We start from the raw sequence: 20,592 nt of genomic DNA, 5'->3' as shown, positions 1-20,592 counted from the left end.
TGAGAAGAATGTCTGCTCAGGAATTTCAGAGCAACGGCTACATCTGTACTGGAACTTCATAGCCACTATTAGCTAGTAGACTGACCGTCTGTGGCTAAATTTGTTTCGAAACTTCGCATCACGGAAGGACGTTGGAGTCAGTGAGCCCGCCCTAATCACTTCCTTAACCAGTTTTAAAACCCTACATCATCGACCTCCCAGCGAAAAGCTTCTTTTAGAGAAATAAACCAGCTTTTCAGGGGATAAGAAAGTGCCTTACTGTATAGCTTTTTCAGAGTTAATCCAAAAAATTAAACTGTTTTTACCAATAAACTTGAGACTTTGGCTTAGGTTATGAGGCTGATAAAGAAAATTTCTGTTATTGAAAAGTAATAACTATTTCTCTGACGAAGACACTGTACCTTGTCAATAATTTGTAGCGGAAAAGGTTAAATTAGAACGTTCATCACTCTCTAAATAAACTGACATCGCAAGGAAACGAAAGTTTATGTAAGCCGTCACACTTTGAAAATCTTTTAATTAGTAAGTATCCTGATTGTGCAAACAGTGAAAATTTATACAAATGTCCAGCCAGGGGTGACATTGAAAGTAAATGTAACCACGCAGCGATGACAGAGAAAAGCTATGTTCATAAAGGTTCTTATGAAAATATAAACGATTAGAACTGTTAGTTTTATCTATGTCTCTTTTAATAACACAGTTTATCAGCTGGAACTATCGTGATGTCTTGATTACGTTCTGTAGGTTGCATGTTCGGTCACATTCATCATCGCCCCCTGCCTACGCGGAAATTTTACTCATCCGTACACACCGGAAGCGCTAAAGGGGAGGTGTGGCGCCAATGAATTGCTCCTCTTTTGTCAAACAAGACGGAAAACGTTTCTTTGAAGGATTAAAAGTGTTAATGGTCCGTTCAAAGTAGAAACATACCGCGTTTAGGTTCTTTAGCACGGGAGGGAAAACGCGCAATAGCGGGCGCGTTTCTGTCACCTGAGAAATCCGGCAAATCAAAGCGGTGCATTTGTTTAGTGAAAAGTTTTCATAAGTAAATTAGCAGTTTAGAGTGACTTTTATTATCACGTTTTTTTCATGTTGTGTCTGGATTTTCTCACGGTCAAAGATTGAATTATGATGAGGTAAGCGTCGCTTTTGGCAAGGTTCTCAGGTGTTGTCTGTAGGTGCAACTGAGAAGTATTAATTTTCGAATGTACTGGAACAACTGATTTGACAAATCCTTACTCGTGTGGTTCACCAGGTCACTTTTAATAAGAGATAGGCAATCGCAGCTGATGACAGACTGAAGATTTCAAAAGAGAAAAACCTGATAAATCGTGTTGGGAAAAAATGAGTGTTACGAGTATTAACAACATGAAAAAAATCAGCTCTTGGCAAGCTCATAATAAGCATCCAATGGTACCATAAGTGTAGATACTGATTAAAAACCGGCCTTTCCGTTCGTTTGCTCAAAATTTTTATTCTCTCTCAATTGTCTGCCAAACGATTTGTCTTAGCGTGCGAGTATAAGTGAATGTGACTTTCCAGTGTTCCCCATGTACTGCATTGCTGTGATACGCAAACGGGGTCCAAAATCATGTTTCGCAAGAGAATCAAACGTTCTAAATTGCCTTTACGATTCCCCTAGGGATGATATCGAAATTTTGTCATTTGGGGAAGCTGCAACAAACTTTTTCCACAATGAACGCATCTTGATGAATTCATTTTCAGTTTTTCTGCCAAGGTCGTTTTATGTGTACCTCTTGTGTTACGAATATTTACACGATTTCGCAAATGAAAGTAGACTGACGATTTAGCAAGCCGGCGGAAGTCAATTTGTGTAGAGGCTGGAGCTTAATAATTCTTCAATTGTGTCTAACAATAATTGTATCACTGCCTCTACGCCGAAACTTCAAAGAAAACGCCCCATAGTTTTAAGAACAACTACAATGAGTTAAACCCCGGGATCACAGTTTTCTGTAAGACTCATAATTTGGTTATGGAAAGATAATTTGAGGGTTACAGAAGACCACACTGATACACATAAAGTTCACAGCAAGAGCTTAGGTTTTCATGCATTATACAAAACAAGAGCTGGATCTGGTTACGAAGGACGAAAACCCCATTTGTTTGTCTAGACATTTCAGCGGGATGGACTATAACAAGGACTTAACAAGCAGACTATTTTTACCCTCTTCAATCAGCTTTTCTTTTCTTATGCAAATGTGACGGCGTGTTGATCAGTTGCCAATGAGTTCTCGCCGCTTACTAGAAGTTATTGAAGCCTACCGTCGCCGAAATATCAAAGACAAACACCATTCTACTATTTGTTAATAAAATACTTTATTGTGTGACGTTTCACCAGGAAACACATCGGTAAGAATATTATGAAATATCACTGCTCTGATTTAGAGAACAAAAATAAAGGTAATTTGTTTACTGGTTGCAAAGGGGTCTTCACGCCTACATCAGCTGCAAATCAAATGAATAATTCTGGCGGCGTAAAACACAGAAAAGTAAACATTCTTGCCATCGCGCCGCTCAATTTTAATCTTCAAATTTGCTCACCACAGACGGAGAGTGTGTGTGTGGCTTAACACCAAGAAGGAAATGCAAACAAAAACACTTTTATAGAAGTCTTTCTGATCTACACTTCGTATGGCCCCTTCCTGAGCAATTTACCGCTCTTCTCGCGTATCGAAACGGAGCGTTATTCCTTAGACATGAATTCCCCTTTCGGTTTGTTTTTATATATATATATATATATCTAAAATATAGCTTAACTATCAAAATGAAAACTGATATTTACACTAAAGTGAAGTCAAAATGTGTTGCTACGCTTATCAATCCAAGGTCTTTAGCGTTGTACTAAAAAAAATACAAACAATTTCACAAACGCGCGTGGAAAGCCGTATAAAGCTATGCAATGAACCCGCATTAAATACTGTATCTAAAAAATTAGATCCTTTCGTAGCAAAAATAATCAAGTTTTTGGATACAGAGTCAAGAAAGGTACCCTAATTACCAAAATTATGCCGTATGCTGCTTAATGAACCATAACAATTTTGCCAAACACAGAAAGCCAGCATTGATGTGTAAACCGATCTTGAATCTCGCCCGAGTTGTGGAGAGACTAGCTAAGATTACACCTAGCGTGCCTAATGCCTACCAAGTGCTGATTTTTATGCGGATAAAATGATAGAGTTCAAGTCTCGCTCACGATTAATCAGGGTTGATGTTTTGTCATTCTCTAAGAACAAAAGTCGATCTCGTGGGTGGAGTTGGAAACGTATCCAATTTTTTCACACGATACTCGGATACGACGCAAAATCAAAACGCCAAATGAGTAACGACAGCTAACTATTGAAAGCTGAAAAAAGCAATTTTGCGGAGACGCAAACATTTGACGCTATTATGAAAACCCGTATTAATCTCTAACTCTTATTTACAAGCAATTAAATCAAAAAACTATTATACTCTCACCGCAAAAAATTATACCGACTTTCAATTGTGTTTTCCTCTAGAACAATACGATAAAGCCTTCCTATTTCGACTCTAAAGCCGAACTTTGTAGTTTCGTTGCGAAACAAGTTCTCTTATAGAAGTAAGTTACAATCTTAATCTTAATATTTACGCGTATGAAGATGTAAAAAAGGGAAGTGGTTTGATCGCTAACGAGCGCCTTGTACTTACTTTTCACTCCGTTGAGAATATTCTAATGTCATTGAAAAATCCTTTCTATAAAAACTATTACGTTGCGCTTTAATGAAATCTTAACAAGCTCAAAGCCAAGTCAAGGTCGGCGATATTAGCACGGATTCCATATCGTTTAAGATCTCCGAATTAAACTCCAGTCCAACCCCAAGATCTTCAGTTTCCATGTTGGTGGAATTATCTGTTCCTTCCATCACACCTAAGTCGACATTAGTGCCAGGCAAGCTATCGAGGATCTCGGGTATCCTAGGATCGGCGCGAAAAGAAGTGTCCTTCGAGTTGTAATTCGCGTCAAACATCGGTTGCGAATCGTTCATATCGACGTCGTGGAACTGGTAATTACCACCTCCCATTCCGAGCCCAGAATCAAATGATTCGTCTCTGATATGTCCTCCGTTCGTTACAGGGGGATCTTGCGCGCTAAATTCTCGCGTCAAGTTTCCGAGCAGCGACGGTTTCCCACCTTCCTCTAGAATATCACGTTTCAATTTGATCTCTTGCTTCAAGAGTTCCTGCTGCCGTTTCAAAAGTTGCTCACGCTCTCTCTGGAGACGATGAAGCTGAAGGGTTCGATGGCCTTGGCGATTAAAATCCGGAGGCAAGGTCGAACGCATATTCTCCTGATTTCTACAGTGCATCGCGAGTCGCGGGTCGATCCAGCTGGTTGTCCTTTCGATGTGGTTGATATAGTAAATATCACCTTCTGGTGTTATCGCCTGTTCCCATCCATCGGGCAAATTGCCGACAGGCTGTACGCTGTTCAGATTTGAAGTTGACTGTGTTTTTCTTGGGTCTTGCCATGTTGTTAGCTGTTCGAAGTGACTGCGAGAGAGAACAAAAGCGTGATTAGTTTCACTATAGTTGAAACAGCGTATTTACTGTGTTACATCCGATTTTGGCTACCCGCCATATTGAGCACCAAAGACACGTACATATATAAGGAAACAGGTTTAGTTAATGGTTTTAAGAAACACAATAAAAACCCGAATTCAATGAAATTTTATGCTAGAGAATCATTATGTCTTCATGAGACCGTTAACACTTCCAGCGTAGTAAAATTATTGTACGGAATTTACTATTCTTGACTTTGTGTGGCGTGCGTGCGTTTTAATATTTAAATGTCGTAATTTAACTGAAGTTGTGTTAAGACATTTACAATTCATTAAACCACTGGCATTAAGAGATGCTAACACATTTTCGTCTTACTTCATGAAGTATCTTTGGCCACTCGCCGTCGTTCTCATTTCCCACCCAGGCGGCATAGGAGAAGGCTCCTCAAGCAACGCTGTGTTATCGAAAGAGGTTGATCTTTGATGGTGAACGCCAGGACTCAAGGAGTGGTTTGGCGGGCCTTTCAGAGTCGTAGGAACTGTGAGCGACGCTGGCGATGAACGCGAGTGCGAATGAGAGATTGGAAGCCTTTTTGGGACGTCCTGATCGGGTGATAAGCTACCGTCGATTGGAGGTTGCTTAAAAAACGACGGAGGAAGCTTTCTTAATCGCATTGGTAATGATTGTGACGATGCTGGCTCAGGATGCGTCTTCGCCACTGAGTTCTTGCTGATGACATGGAAAAGCGCCTCTAGGTCGTTATCAGAATCTTGCCTCACGTGCACCACACAATTATTGTTCTTTCTTTCCATTTCCAGTGTTGTTGATTGCCTAACGTGGTGTGCTCAGTACAGAATGCCTTTGACACATCAAATAGTGATGGGCTAGCGCCGTAACAACTCAGAACTGTTATGAAGCTCTCCAAGGTCAGTATCGGGAAATATATACACATATATTACGGGCTATTATTTCCACTCATCGCGGGGGGCCTGCTTTTCGGGTGGGACGTGACGTAATGATTAGCCCCGAGATTTGGTCGTCATACCAACTGTATGAACAAACCAATCAGTTGGCGTATTTGGACAAACAATAGTTCATTGATGAAAGGCGCCATTGTGGAGTTCTATTTTCGCGAGCTACGTAACAGTTGTCGTTAGGAAGCGAGATTTAAAGCGTGGGTTTTCTCTATGGTGCAAAATCATCGAGTTTTCTGGGGCTTTCCAGAAATGAGTTTATGACGGAATAGAAATACTGTGGTCACGCGCACGGTACGCAGCTGAAAATGCCGGCAAAAGCTTCGAGAGACCTTTGAAACGTGAATACTCCGCGGGGACCAAAATACACGATACAATGACAATTACATGTAAACAAGACTTACTTGATATGCAGCTGTGTGATAAATATCGAGCTGTATGTTTGTGTAAGTCTGTTTTGCAATGTGGCAAAGTTTGGGACAGAAGAGAGAAAAGGGACGGAAATTTGGCTAGTCTGTGCGGTAATGGTGACGGATAGTTTCGTGTTATGTGGGGTTTCCGTGTACTTCTTCCATCCCTGTTTCTGCTGACTGGGACATCACGTAGCACTGAAATTCGGGGGGGGGGGTGATGGTGTGCTAACGGCTATCACATTTTTTGTCTTACTTTCTCCATTCTTGCTGATTTATCAGGAATTCAGCCTTTTAAATCCGTCTCTAACATCTTCCGTTGTCAATGTTTCCTTCTTTGTTGGTTATTTTTCGTTTTTGCATCTCCAGAGATCACTTCTTTACCCACGAGTATTCAATACTCCCTCCCCCTGTGAGAGAAGACGCCACTCGTCTCAGGTTTACAATAAGTGACACTCAGCTTTGTTACTGACAGCTCAGCGCACCGGAAGTCGCATTGTTTCTTAACAAAAACATAGGAGGGCCGTCTGCGTTTGAAACCCGAAACTGTGATTACACAGCTCAAAAGATTTTGGCTAAAGTTTTATTGGCTCGATGGTTTCTTTCAATTTCCCATAACACTGACCGCTTGATAAGACATTTGTTGATAACGGGATGGAGATTTTGGCGATAACCCCGAGTTCAGAGGGTCGAAGTTTCTTTTTTCCAGCCGCAGGCTACTACGATCTTGATAACAACAACCTTAATATCTCGCCGTCGATTTACCCGCCTGATTGCTTCTTCTGAGATGTTAAACGCCTTGTGGGCATATTAAAAAAATCGTAGCAAATCTGCCAGAGCAGGCACACGTTCACTACGAAGCAGATCTTTTTGTAACTCAATTCTCATTTCTTACGATAGACAAGTGGGTGGTCGAGCGTCGTGTCAATTTATTGTGGAACAATGTGCCTTTGGAAAAACACGCAAATTTGCTTGCGACAGTGCGCCCTAACAAGCGACATCACGCGATCTTGAAGGAAGCTTCAGTCGCCTGACCGCTCCGCGAATTTATTCTCCAGTGAGTCAATTTACCTCTAATCCTTTTTCCACATCCGCGATTATTGCTAATTTTGCACGCAGAGCCGCCAATTGAAATACTTGTTGTTTTCCACGTAAGGAGGAGATATAATGCATAAACCCCTACTGTTTCAAATAAATGTGCAGTTATGTAGCTTACGCATGAAAGAACAGTGTGTAAGCCCGTTTGCAGCAATGATTTGACATCTGCGACAACATCTAAATTGATAGGTTTCTCCCATGTGTTTCAAGGATTTCCTGAGGGCAAATTTATGACCCATAAATTTTTTACGCAATGGTGCAAAGAAGGCCTTGAGAGTATTACTTTCATCAACTATAAGACTTTGTTTGACGGAGCCCTTCTCTTCTGTGTCATAGTGATTAGTCAATTTCAGGAAATTGAACTGTTCTTGTACAAAAGGTGCAATACGCATAGTTTGATTGATTGCTCACTCAAAATCGAACAATTAAACAGTTTTCTAATAAATCTAATAAATCAGTATATGAGAACGTTCCTTTTTTTTCCAGACGCGAAGAAATCAGTAGCTGGAACTCATCAACGGAAAAGACGATCGAGGTTGTTCGACAGATAAAAAGATACTAACAAAACGCCAATCGAAGCGTGAAAATCTGGCTATTTCTGTCAGGCTTCTGTTTCTGTCAACTCTGCCAGCTAAAACTTAGCTAAGAAGTCAACAATTTTATTCAGCCTTTACTGAAAGAAGTGGGAACATATTTAGATCTGGAATCCTAGTTTCTTTGCACACTGAGAAGGGGATAATTGTGAAGCTCTCCTTTCGTTCGATAGAGCCGAGATGGCTTGCAAGTGTTGTTATAGCAACCTTATTATATTCCCACGATCCCGCGAAAACCTTAAATCTTTTAACAATACTCATGAACCAACAGTAATTGTCCAACTGTCACGAACAGGAGCTGTAGGAACAAAGGCAGGCTTCTATACTTCTAAATGTCTTGGAGGTTGTAATAGATTATATAACCTAATATTTGAGGACTCATCAAACAGACATCACCAGCATTCGTTTTCCGCTTGAGACTTCAAATTTCGCAAGTGTGGTCGTCAAATTTTCAGTTTCTGTGATTTCTTAGCTCTTCATTTCTTCTTATCGACAAACCTGCTTTGTTTCGACAGGAGTTGATTATCTATAATATGTCTCGTCTGTCAAGTGTCGGTTTTTGATGCCGGGTAAAAATCAAAGATCGGGAGAGGCATCTTGGCAGGGAATTGTGTTCAATTATCAGTTTTTGGTATCTGGCCAAACTTCAAGTTAATGATCTCGCCGAGTCTAAATGCGTCGTTGTAAACAAATATTGCGTTGGCAAACTCAATATGGCAAGGTTAAAGGTCACTCATAACATTAGTACACAAAGGAAAGCATTTGGGATCCCACACGGACAGCAACACTGAGGAGAAAAAGTTAAATGACTCAACGAGAACCAACTTTCTTCCATTCGTTTCCTTTTTGTGACGGTAACTGATTGATTACGCAAAGCAAGGAGCTTAAAAAAACAAGCTGTGTTAACGTCCCTGGCAGCTTACAGTATTTTGTTGAGAGCAAACGCGTGATAAGCACTTCTCAAAGAAAACTTATATCACATCTGATATACGGATCCAGACAAACCTGCTTACTAACGAACCAAACAGGCCTCTTTACCGATACTAAGTCCTCATCTAACAAAAAAAGAATTGTTGTTATTTTTGGCCAGGAAAATATTGAATTATGTACGGCTGTTACATTCAAAGTAAAGTGAATTTCGAAATCTTCATTTCACGTGCAAGCTCATTCTCCAGGTGCTGAGAACTCGTTTCAAATCAGTATAGCATCTGTATAGCACGTTTTTACGCCGAAAAATGTTTCCTCAGCTCAGTGAAGATACCAGTTCTGAAATTATGTAACGAATGTTTCCATAAACAAATAAGATATGAGACCAGGCGTTATTTACGGAACGGAAAAGGAAAAAAAACAGCTCACAACTTTTTCGCTGCCCTGTAGCAATTCAGGAAAAAACGATTCTCAAAACATGTTTCCGATGTATTGTGACTCGTGTGAATCCTTTTATTTTCGACTTTCCGTAAAAAACTTTTACTCTTCCTGTAAAAACAGCACAGAATCTCTCATTTGCAGAACATCATGACCTGTTATCAAACGAGGCAAGGCGTTAATCTTGAAAAGTGCGAACCTTCTCATATGATATGACCCATGAAGAAGTTAAGAGCGCACAGTCGGTGTTCAACTCTTTCAAGAGATTTGTTCTAGCGGGTTTTTAAGTTGCGGGTGTACAATGAAAAAGTCAGTTTTTCCGACCGACTAAATAAATCCAGTTTGATGGAAAGACAAGAAAATAGTCACTTTTAATCCTAGGTTTTTTCAATCTTTCAATTCCTTTGGCAATCAAGGCCTATTCGTATCGAAAAAGCCCACTGTTATTATTCTTCGGTAATGAGCTGCTGCAGGCACCTTGCTGATTATAAAACATTTTTTTTTAAAGCCTAACCATTTTAATAGGTCACACCCCAACGAAGAAAAACCTAAGTCCAGAATTAATTTACAACTTAGGAACATCGGCTGATTGCTCGAGTAAGACTCTTGATTTAAGAAATCTGAAAACTTTAATCGCACCGTTCCGTTAAAATACAAAGCTGAATTATAAAACAAATGAAGGCGTATATGTGTCCGAACAGATTTTGACAACAGCTGGCCTTTTGATCGAGAAAAAAAGAGTTCGTTGCGGTTTTGTCTTGTATTTTGATAACCTACAGGAAACATAAACCAAATTATTGAATTATTTTGACCTTTGATAACATCGAAAGGAGGCTTGTTTAAGGATTGGTAGGGGATAATTACACAGCTCTTTTCCCCGCAAACATTAACACCACTGAGTTCTAAAATATACACTCGCAAACACACGCAAACACCCGTGATTCAAACTAGAAGATCACAATTGGGTTAAACTTTAGCCTTTACGCGAAAAAATTGACAAATTTTAACCGTTAATAGTAAAAAAAAAATTAACCGTAAAAATTGTTCTTGTGACCACAATGGTAAGATATTAGCTGTTAGCGGTAAATTGCCCAAAATTTTAACCGCTAACCGTAAAAGCCATCACCTCGAGACCCTTAATTACAATCCCTAACCCTGAATAAGCATTGGAAACTTCGTTATAATACCCTTCGTTATATATACCCTTTCTGGCCGACTTCTATTCTGAGTTCTATTCCAAATCTTTTAAATGGAAAGGTTGCCCATTTTAAGAACTTGGACTTAACTTAACTTGGACGCAGGAGTTCAATTTTTTTCTCAAAATCTCATGCTGGCCATAATCGGCTGAAAAACATAAGTTTCTTCACGTGACTGAATGATATGATCGGTATTACGTCCGATTGTGCAACACGGGAAGTATTTCATTAAAATCACTCTACTGTTATCTTAAGTTTACGCATGAGTGTCTGCACGTTTCGTCATTTAAGCACTTGAAATATCACGCGAGCGTGTCAGGAGACCATTCAATTATTCAGTAATCGCACGTTTTGTCATGTTACTGACGTACTATTTATTACGTTATTTGGGAAAAGACACGTACAATTCACCTAATTTGGACGTCTGACAAAAATTTATGTAAAAGTTCTCGTAACTTTTCGAAGAATCTTGATGAAATGCGATGATCTCATACTGAAAGAATTTAAAAAATGATTATAATACAGTTTTAAGTTTATGCGTTTTATTAGTTTAGACTACGCAACGCGAAAGAAATTTTAGCTATAGGTAGCTATGAAGAAACTCTAAGAGGATCGAATGAAATTTTAAACTACTTCATTTTTCTCATATCTTCCTAAATTTTTTTTAACAACCGTAAAGAGTGTAAAAGCTAACGTTCATAGTTCGAGCGTTAGCCCCTCGTCTATCGCTCTGACGAAGGATTAACGCTCGAAACGTCAGCTTTCAAATTCTTTACGGTATCAACGCAATTGAGAAAATACTTCGACATGGGGTTACGATCCTTCAGTTGTTATAGGATTTTTTTCTTATTGAAAAAAATAAGAAAAAAAAGCCGGGCTCTTTTCCGGCCAACAATCTCAGCGGAGATGGTAAATATGACGCCAGTTTTGGTTTACCTAGAACAAATTAAGACCGGAGATGTGTGCTTTCTGTTAAACATAGACCTGATACCATGATGGCATAAAATGTTGCATGATCTGTATGTCTTAGCAAACACCTAACACTGATGTCTTCTGCCAAAATTTCTCAGGTAATGGAACACAAATCCTTTGCCATGCAACTTGAAACGTGGAGCTCAAACCAGCTGAAGATCAGATTCCTTTTTTGATGCAGCCTGTAAAAATAAACGTCTCTTTCGGGAGTATCTTTTCGGAACGAAGAGCCCGCTAAACATGTTCATTATAAGATCTTCAAAGTCTCGATATTCATAATTATACGTTCAAAACTTTAAGTAGGTCAGTTTTTTAGCTTTTTTCATGGAGAAAAACAAAGTACTTACGAAAATGTAACTGTTTTCTGAGCCGGAAGGAAGATACCACAGCAACCCCTGGGTAAAGAAGGCTGAGCTGCACGGAATGACAAGTGGTGAAGCTAAGGACAATAAGAAGATGGTTTAGTAAAGAGGTGAGCTTGCTGAGTTCACACGGAAACACATTTTTTGCCCAGAGTTTTACGACTGCTTTTATTTTTAAGGAATCTACAGATCAGATCAGATAGAATTTGACTGCTTCGCGTCTGGAACAGAGAGTATCTTTACAGGGGAGAGGTACTCCCTTATAGTAATAGGCTAGTGTAGATGTGCTGCTGGTGTTGCTCTTAATAAGTAGGGATTTAAAATTCTCGGTTATAGGGTGGGTACTGTATTACCAAATGTGATTAAGATTGGGTCTGTAATTGGCCACAGAATGTACCATGATGGTTAGGGGTGCTGAGAGGCTAACGGCACATATCCAGCAAAATTGACCTAAGTACTCCCCCCTAATATTTCGAGACCGAAAAGTCTACAAGGCATGAACTATATGTGCAGACTTCTATATATGCTTCACATGGCTCGACAAGGTCGCTATCCCACATTCTTGATGCTTGAACAAGGTATCGTAATGAAAGGATTCTCTTTGAGTGTTGACTTAATTTGGTTTGTTTGAAAGAAATCTCCCTATGTGAAGCACTCACTGTAATTCGTTATTCTAGAGAGTTGCTTGTCTTGATCATATTCAAGAAAGAGAACAATTTGGGTAGAAATAGTAGGAACAGGTTTTTGAATGTCCTTCCTTGACTGAAGAGATGTCAGCTTGCAATGCCCTCTGGGTAACTTCTTGGGGCGGCGGGGGGGCCGGTTAAAGGTCGAGAGACCCTGGGAAAGAGCTTGGGCTGTCATGCACGAGTAAACAACCAAAATGGCGGACGAAGAAGAACGGTTCACCTTCCAGTTTGTCCCAAACAAAACTTTTCCAGGTTTTGAGTCCTCTGACGTCAAAGAACACTTCTTGAAATGGTAAAAACGCTAGTGCACGATATAAAGACTATTTTGCATTGTTTATTTGTCTCAAAATAATGGCGCCAGAGAACTTCGTTTTTTTAAGACCATTCATAATTTCATCTATCTCGTTTTTCAGGGGAATGATATTGAGAACTACAGTTCAAATGTTTTCCTATGATCAGTTATTCCAAGCTTACCAGAAAGACAAATTTGTGTTGGTGAGTTGCGCTGGTGAGAATTTGTCTCAGCACTAGTAAGGCTTTTGCACCGTTAGTATCAATTGAAGTATACATGCTAATATTTTCACCATCCAAATCATAATTGCGCCAAAATTTGTATCGTAATATTCCACTGCAATTCGACAATAAGAAACGTATGCAGATGCCTTCGAATTCCATTATTTATACATTACCATTACAAAAAGAAAAGCTTGACTGGTAATAGTGTGGCTTGACACTCTATTGGTTATTGGTGTGCAGAAAATTGATTAAGGAGTTTTAGATCCATGTTTGTTTCTGAATATGTATGACTGCAAATGTCTAGGAGTCAAGTGACCAGACTCCAGCAGTCATGCTCACTGTGTGCTGTCCACATTTATAAAATAATTCAAATAGTACGCGCGCTCTGATTGGCCATAAAACCATTTTATATGAGCGTATGTAAACACGGTTTTGGTTCCCCTTATTAGTTATTTTATAAAAGAGTTATTTTATAAAAGAAATGTAAAATGGTTTCCGTGTTTACATAGCCTGATGTAAACACTTGGAAGGTTGGGAGAACACTCGATAAGCTGGAAACCACTCAGCTTTGCGTCATGGTTTCCTATGCTTATCTCATGTTCTCCCAACCTCCCGCATGTTTACATCAGGCTATGTAAACACGGAAACCATTTTACATTTCTTCATTGAACTTCAGGTGAGGCGGTGTCAGATACTTCAACTCCCTCAATGCTTCTTTCCTTCCTGTTCGAAGATTCTCATGTATGTCCTATAAATATATGTGAGGTGAAGTCTTTTCTTTATAACCAGCCCTATCAGAATGCTAGGAAACCAGTCTTTTAACCACATCTTGTGTTTGAAATGAAGGACTTTCATTCTTTGTATAATTCAAGATGGTAGCGCAAATGTTCAATTTTTTTAGGTTAAAGGCAACATAGATCTAAAAAGCTGAAAGTCTCCAAACTTCTAACTTCTAACCACAAACTGATGACCACAGTTTCACGTTAGAGGCAAACACACTAAATGTGTATCTAAAACTCTCTATTAACTCTCAGCATCCTAATGTCAGTCTGTATATTCTCCATACTGTTCTCTATACATTTTCTTAGGTGCTGGCAATGAGATTTATATAACAATCAAGAGATTCATTAGTTGGTGATCATTTCTGTTATTTTCGTGACCTTAATGTCTGTTTCAGAGGGGATATTGTAAAGAGAAATTAAATGCTAGCCACTCTTGGGGAAAAAGGGTTAGAAAGGACATTGAGATACCACTTTCATTTATTTATGGTTTTTATTTGTCTAGTTGTTGTTTCAAATATTATAATTAAAAGCTTGAAAATGTTCCAAAACTTCAATAGGACTTTTTTCAAGATCCTGCAGTTGTATCAAGTTTACAGGTTAGTCACTTTGTCACAACTCTAAAAGACCCGGTCACATTGACTAGGAAAGGGGAGAAGTAGTTTCTCATGTTGGGCAGAAACTTTTTGAGAAGTGAAGCTGTCATATGTTTAACAGCTAATTATCAAGAATTTTGTCTTTGATTATGTGTGAATCTTTTGTGGTTAGTCAGAAAAAAAAAAACTTCCAATACCTATGGTCAAATTTTATCTCTACAATCTAAAAAAACGTTGTTTTAAACATTTTGCAGTAATTTTTGCACAAAAATCCTCATGAATTACTTGTATTTAAATGTAGTAACCTAATTAATTTTTTTCCAGTAGATGTAGTTATTTATGTTTTTTTATCTGTTTTTCCTTTTTGCTTAATGGTTTAATTTAAATTTCTTATTTGTTTATGTTACCATTTAGGTTGTTTCCTCCTCCAATTCATGGGGACCTCTTGGTGAGCAGTAGCTTTAATGCAGATCATTTCACCATGAAACAAACAGAACTGCTTTCCTAAATATTATTATGTGGTTTATATAAACTTTTCTTAGGATTTTCTTGATAATTAACCCTTTAACTGCTGAAGGTGACAAACATGTAACTTCTCCTTATAGTAAATTATATACATCATCCAGCAAACAGGTAGTGAGGATTTTCATTCTTATCAGGGAGAAGTTGTTATCTTGATTCTTGATTAAACACCAAACTCTCATCGTATGATACAAAGGAATGTGTAGCAGGTAGTGGGGAGAATTTACAATCAGAACTTGGGAGTTAAAGGCTTAATGTACTTTAAGAGAATAATGTGTTCCACTTGACTCGACATCAGTCTTGAACAGTTCTAGCAACAGTGATAGCAAGAGAAGTCTCACTGTGGTTTGTCTCATTTGATTTTCTGTTTTATTTTTCTCCTCTTTGTTTTACACTTCTAGTCATGTGCTTTAAAAACAAAGGAGAAAACTTTGGATGTAATGTTTGTGTATATTACTGGGGGAAAAAATGGATGAAAACTCAGCATAAAGATTAGCCATCTCTAAGTTTATGTTATGACCAGCAGTCTTTTTTCTTGCTGCAGGTATCAGACCATCATCTGTCACAGCAGAAATTGTCTCTTGTGCAGTCACATCAATGGACTTCTTTGACAGGCTACAAGAACAAGGTGAAAGTCTTTTTTTTTTCAAGAGTAATCAAAAAGGAATTTCTCCGTACGAAATCAGTACATTTTCAAGCAGAGGGTTGATGAGAAAAAAGATGAAAATATGAAATATGGAATACTGTTTATTTAAGCACCAAAATCAGCCAAAATTATAAGAAACAAATAGAGGACAGTGCAGCATATTGATATAATTTATATCTCAGAAGTACAATTGCGAAAAAGGTATTTTTATAGACACTCTACATGCATTAGGTTTTGTTTGATTACTTTGAAACTAAGAGTGAGCATTATTTTAATTCAAAAGGTATTGTGCGAGAATCAGGAAACATCAAAAAATGTTTTGATGAGTATTTTGAAGACTTTGTTATTTCTGATGAACTTAGAAAGGTAAGAAGTATATGCTCAGTAAACTTCTTCCAAGCCAAGTACATGTGACTGTGTAGTTTGAGGAGAAGTGACCTTCGCTGGCTATCACAGGTCCAAATTGAGCTGAAATTGTCTGGTCAGAATATTAAAAAAAATCAGTTGTAGTATCTTCTATCCCACTCTGGTTACTGAACATTAGCAAAAGAGTGGGTGGAACAAAACACATGCTTATAAGCTCATTTCCATTGATCAAGAGGCTGGAACCATACAGGCTGCAGTTGCAGTCACTGATAGTACTTTTCACTGTGACTCTTACATGTTACTTGGCACTGACTGGAACACTTTATCCTGGTTTCAAATAATTTGCCATTATACATGGAAGCTGTCAACACCTGTAACATACACTATAAACATCTAATTTTCTTGTACCTTACTCCTAGAGTTCTGCGGGAGTGCTTCCATCAATTTTATTTTTCACTGAATTTTCTTTGATATGCACAACAGACTATGCCAAAAAGGAGGGACTGCTCGTTGTCCACCTGTATCATGACAGAGAACTAGCTAATAAGTACTTTTAGGCAACTTTTCTCTGTTGGCAAGGATGAAACACTTTGTAACTTTGTAGCTCATGTGTGACCCCTTTTCTGTCTCCCAGTCATTTTTTCCTTTGTTTAACACTTAATTTAACAATAAAGACTTGCTGGCTTTGACTCATCAGGTTTTACTTCTGGAAGAAGCTGAAACATATCCAATATTTAGCGATGCCGATAGAAATGAATTCATTTTCCTGATTTTCAAGCATCTCTGTCTTGGTGGGCAAGTTTGTCAAGTAAGTCTACTTAGGTATCTCTATGACGAAATATCCTGATGTTTTAGGATGGAAGGCAAACTAGTCGTGAATGAAATTGTTAGCCCATTTCAGGCTGTCAGTTAGGGCCCAGTAACAGCTCAGAGCATTGAAAAGAAGAAGCTTGGGTCCAGTCATGTTATGGTCCCAAACCACCCTCTCTATCTTCGCTCCTCATCTATTTCTGTTTCCAGCTCATTTACTACGTTCTGCTTTATAACTGTGGGTCTGGAGTAGGCTCTCAACAGCATCATTTGCCAAACCAGTTCCTTCTATTTTTTAATCTTTTGAGTTTTCTAGCATTGTTGAACATGAAGAGAACAAAAACAACCATAAAAAGACTCAAAGCAATTTACACCTTTCACTTCACAAAGTCATCTGCAATTTTTTTCTGTAGTAAGTTGACCTCTACTTTATCACCACTTTATAACTAGATTTTGAAAATTGATGTATAAAGGCGAAAAACGGGAAGGTCAGGCCGTGAGCCCTCTGGGAAGTGCAATTTTATTGCATGTAGAATGTTTTTTTACATGCTGGTTTTGTTGCATACATTAAATTAACTTTGTGTCTTATGACCTTTCTTTTAGTATGAGGATGACATAAATCCTTACCTTGAAACGACTAAGATAATTTACAAAGATCTTTTAAGGTAATGGTGAACCATTGTTCAATTTTTAATGCGTGTGGGTAAAAGTTCGGCGTAATGCGTGGAGTTTGAAGAGGATGTTATCTGAACAGACAGGCTTTGATTAAAAAGTTTGGAAAACCCCTAGTAACAGGTTGAAATCTCATAACAATGCCTTTTTTCTTTTGTAAAATAGTAATTATTTTTGTTTCACCTTTGAGGTATGTTTGTTGAACCCTTTAGATCCTAACATTAGTATGTATATTCTCCATACTGTTCTCTAAACATTTCCTAAAGCCGACAAGGAGAATTTGTTTAACAATCAAGAGCTCATTTAATGGGTGATCATTTCCATTATTCTCGTGACCTAATTTAGGGGCGATATTGTGAGGAGGAATCAGATGCTAGTGCACAATTAATTTTCTGTCTCCTTGCCTCCTTTCGCAGTGTACACAAAGACCCAACCACAAAAAAGCTTCAAGTGGGCTCAGTTGTGCTGAAAGTTTCCGCACAGGTATTTCATGATGTTTTATTGAACTTAATGGACAGGTATTGAAAGCCGTAGATTGTGGCTCGAGTTCTGTTCTGAGAGAAAAACAAAATTAGATCGTGAGAAAGGTAGGGGTTTTTCATCGTGAAGTTATTTGTGTTGGGTCGATTGTCTCACAAAGTTGTCACCTCCGACGTGGATCGCGTTATATCTTCTCTTTCTGTTTTCTGTCGGACTACAGGACGAAGACAGTTCGCAAGTATATCCTTCACTTACGCCACACGATCAGTCCTTTGCCTATATGTGTATCAACCCTCTAAAGCGACACGTTTACGTCTGGTGTCACTCATGGTGATGAAATCCTCCTTAGTAGAAGCTACGCGTTAACATTTGAAGTTAGGCCCTAACGCTTTGAAGACGACGGGAGATGAGTTATTTATTGCCATGTGAACGCAAGGGCAGGAACGCTCTTACGGCTTTGGTCCAGTTCACCGTCCAGAGCGCGAACGAAACGGCTACGCACACACTCCGCCCATGTTCTCGCCCCTTTGTTTGAACCAAGCTCAAGAGAGCGCTTACACCAGACTAGTTTCCTACCAGTTTAAGATACCAGAGGCTGCGTTTAGTGTTCACACTTACCTAAGCTAACCGTACCAAAGCCGTTCAAAAACTAGAACTCCAATAGCGAGGCCGAATTTTTAGGTGGTAGGGTCAATAATTTAACTGGCAAGGTGTCAGGACCAGGATCGTCTACTTTTTCGCAAAATAGAGATGTGGTTGCATGGACATGCCAGTTTAATTTTAGTAAAGAAGCATTCAGCATATGAGAAATTAGTAAAACCACTGACAGTCGCTCTGACGAGGGGCCAACGCTCGAAACGTCGACTTTAAAAAACTCTTTTCGGTGGCAAATTTACGTTATCAACTCAGTTGATAAAACCAAATTATATGACAATTTATTCAGCCTGCTCCGTCAGGCCCGTGTGAACAGAGTGATTACATGTACAGTGAACAGTTCCTTATGATCAAAATGCATGGTTAACTTCTTCACCCGACATGAAATCCGTTCGGTACTGCAAAAAGACAGCACAGTAATTTTATGTTTAGATTAAATAAAGTATGTGAGACTTTTGATCTCTTGTTAGCTATTTGGATCCCTAAACGTGGTGGTAGCAGAGCTAATTTGCAACAGGATCAGTGGTAGTGCATCGGAGCGTGGAATTCGAAGGTCTGAGGTTCGATTCCTCATGGGGACTCAGAATTTTGTTTATTGTCCCACGCTCGTGTCAAGACGAAAAACATGTTTCCCTGAGATCACAATCTGCTCTCGAAAACCTATCTTTCACGCCTCCTAAATGTGTATATATTTACGAGCCTTAGTGGAAGAGAATCGCAATCCAACATTGTGTTTTGTTTCGATATGATCTTACGTCAACTCGCTTTGTAGTATCTCTCCCTTTGCCATCTTTTAGTGCCATGTGTAGACACATCGCAATAAACTTGTTACAGCGATTACAAAAAAAACAATTTTATTCCTATTCTTCAACGAAATAAAGATCGCTTTAGTAAGTTATTGATGTTGCTATGGATGACACTAATTATAAGTGCCTCTGGAGCAGTATCTTTCAGCTATAACACTCGAGTTGTTTTTTTTTTTTAATTCCAAGCATTTTGGAATTCATTTTCGCACTCCCTAGAAACAGCCTTTGGCGCTTAACTACTACGTATGCGCGGCCACCTTCGTGCAATAACACAGGTAGTAGTCCTCGTCATATCAGTGATCCATGGGTTAAGTGAGGCAGTCTTATTACAAGTGCATAGCTGCTAGCAGTAGAAAGCACTTCAATGAATCAGATTAATTTAAAAATTGTACTTATTTCACTCCTGTTCATTGTAAACCATAACCTGGTCAAAAATTATCGACAGTCTAATTCATCGAGATGGAATCGCAAAAGTGTGTTGAGAAAGTCCGTCTGTGTGTTTTAGTATATTGTCTTTTGTATGTGAAAACTCACAAAAATATGTAGTGGTAACACTAGCCGTGGCTAGAAATGTCAATTCTTAGTGTATGATTTTCGATTGTTCGAAGTTGATAAAACATTCTGACAACTCTACATGCTTTTAAAACGCAAGGTTTATAGGAATATTTGGTAATTATGCGTATGAGCTAAATTTTTCAACATGTTGATGTTTCAGTTGTTCAGCGTATAGCTAGTAGCGCTCGTTAGAATAAGTAATATAACATTTAACACAAATAAAACAATACTGCGGTGCTGATGGAAACTTTTTTGTATTCAACCGCCACTGTAATCAAATGTTGCCGGCGTTAATTCAACCTTTTTTTCCATTGTTTAGCTTTTTGTACCCAAACATATATAAGCACGATCAAACTGAATGGGTACTGAAATACATTTGTAAACTACTTGGAAAAAAGAATCAGGACCCTTCTGTAAACCACTTAATTGTGACGTTGGTTTCTTCAATAAAGATTGCTGGAATATAGCACAAACTTAGCTTTCTGGGAAGTAAGTATGACGATCATGTAATTTAATCAGAGATGAACACCTGTCGCGTCAGTTTCAAATATCAACTTGTCCGAGAAGAAAAATGCTACTGTTAAAATTAATACCTAGAGTAGATAAAACACGAATAATTTCAACTTAGGACGCCAACTGAGATGGCTCCTTTCCACTTTTTCGCTTGTTTTTCCTAAATATCAAATACTTAACAATGTTGAATTGTCCTTCACGCAAGCTAAAAGCATTGTTCACTTAACCAATGCGCAATTGTAGAACTTGCGTACAACAACTCACTAGGGGTTCTCGCTAAATTGACGTTCTTTGTTTATTGTCAACCTCTAATAACGAGCTAAATTTTTTACAGAGGTAGGAATCTCCCTAACAGCAGCAACTGGGGGATTGAGTAAATAAAGTTACAAATACTCTCCAAACCGTTAGCCTCTGAGAAGTTAGTGCCGGTAACAATCGACTTGGTTAATGGGTTGAGGAAAAATTACTGTCAGAAAAAT

At 38.6% G+C, this 20,592-nt stretch overlaps 2 protein-coding genes across 5 annotated transcripts; one reads left to right on the top strand and one right to left on the bottom strand.

Annotated features, from left to right (window-relative positions):
- Positions 1-2,315: 2,315 nt before the first annotated feature.
- On the bottom strand, positions 2,316-5,461 carry LOC113675306 (transcriptional coactivator YAP1-A). Its single transcript, XM_027191865.2, has 2 exons — positions 4,915-5,461; positions 2,316-4,530 (listed from the first exon to the last, which is right to left on the bottom strand). The coding sequence occupies exons 1-2, from the start codon at positions 5,349-5,351 to the stop codon at positions 3,777-3,779; spliced, it is 1,191 nt and encodes a 396-aa protein (XP_027047666.2). The 5' UTR covers positions 5,352-5,461; the 3' UTR covers positions 2,316-3,776.
- Positions 5,329-20,073, top strand: LOC113675307 (cilia- and flagella-associated protein 300). 4 transcript variants are annotated; one of them, XM_089208823.1, is made up of 11 exons: positions 5,329-5,465; positions 11,517-11,619; positions 12,612-12,693; positions 14,054-14,092; positions 14,504-14,537; positions 15,156-15,239; positions 15,541-15,623; positions 16,321-16,431; positions 17,037-17,098; positions 17,522-17,588; positions 17,806-20,073. In XM_089208823.1, exons 3-11 carry the CDS (start codon positions 12,616-12,618, stop codon positions 17,917-17,919), a joined length of 672 nt encoding a protein of 223 aa, XP_089064949.1. In that variant the 5' UTR covers positions 5,329-5,465; positions 11,517-11,619; positions 12,612-12,615; the 3' UTR covers positions 17,920-20,073. The 4 variants fall into 4 exon arrangements, with proteins under 4 accessions (XP_089064949.1, XP_027047669.2, XP_089064950.1 ...); XM_027191868.2 differs by lacking the exon at positions 5,329-5,465 and adding an exon at positions 10,742-11,084 and having other exon boundaries at positions 11,246-11,619; XM_089208824.1 differs by lacking the exon at positions 5,329-5,465 and adding an exon at positions 10,892-11,084.
- Positions 20,074-20,592: the final 519 nt, after the last annotated feature.

Source organism: Pocillopora damicornis, chromosome 6 (assembly GCF_964200805.1).
Source record: "Pocillopora damicornis chromosome 6, jaPocDami1.2, whole genome shotgun sequence".
Taxonomy (NCBI): domain Eukaryota; kingdom Metazoa; phylum Cnidaria; class Anthozoa; order Scleractinia; family Pocilloporidae; genus Pocillopora; species Pocillopora damicornis.
This window is presented reverse-complemented; position numbering and strand designations above follow the sequence as displayed.

Bases quoted from the DNA above. Each gene is read 5' to 3' on its own strand.
- LOC113675306 (XM_027191865.2), bottom strand. From the start codon at position 5,351: ATGGAAAGAAAGAACAATAATTGTGTGGTGCACGTGAGGCAAGATTCT. The intron at 4,531-4,914 runs GTAAGACGAAAA...TCTCTCTCGCAG, and splicing joins GGCCAAAGATACTTCATGAA to TCACTTCGAACAGCTAACAA.
- LOC113675307 (XM_027191866.2), top strand. From the start codon at position 12,393: ATGGCGGACGAAGAAGAACGGTTCACCTTCCAGTTTGTCCCAAACAAA. The intron at 15,624-16,320 runs GTAAGAAGTATA...TTGACTCATCAG, and splicing joins TTTCTGATGAACTTAGAAAG to GTTTTACTTCTGGAAGAAGC. The intron at 16,432-17,036 runs GTAAGTCTACTT...CCTTTCTTTTAG, and splicing joins TTGGTGGGCAAGTTTGTCAA to TATGAGGATGACATAAATCC.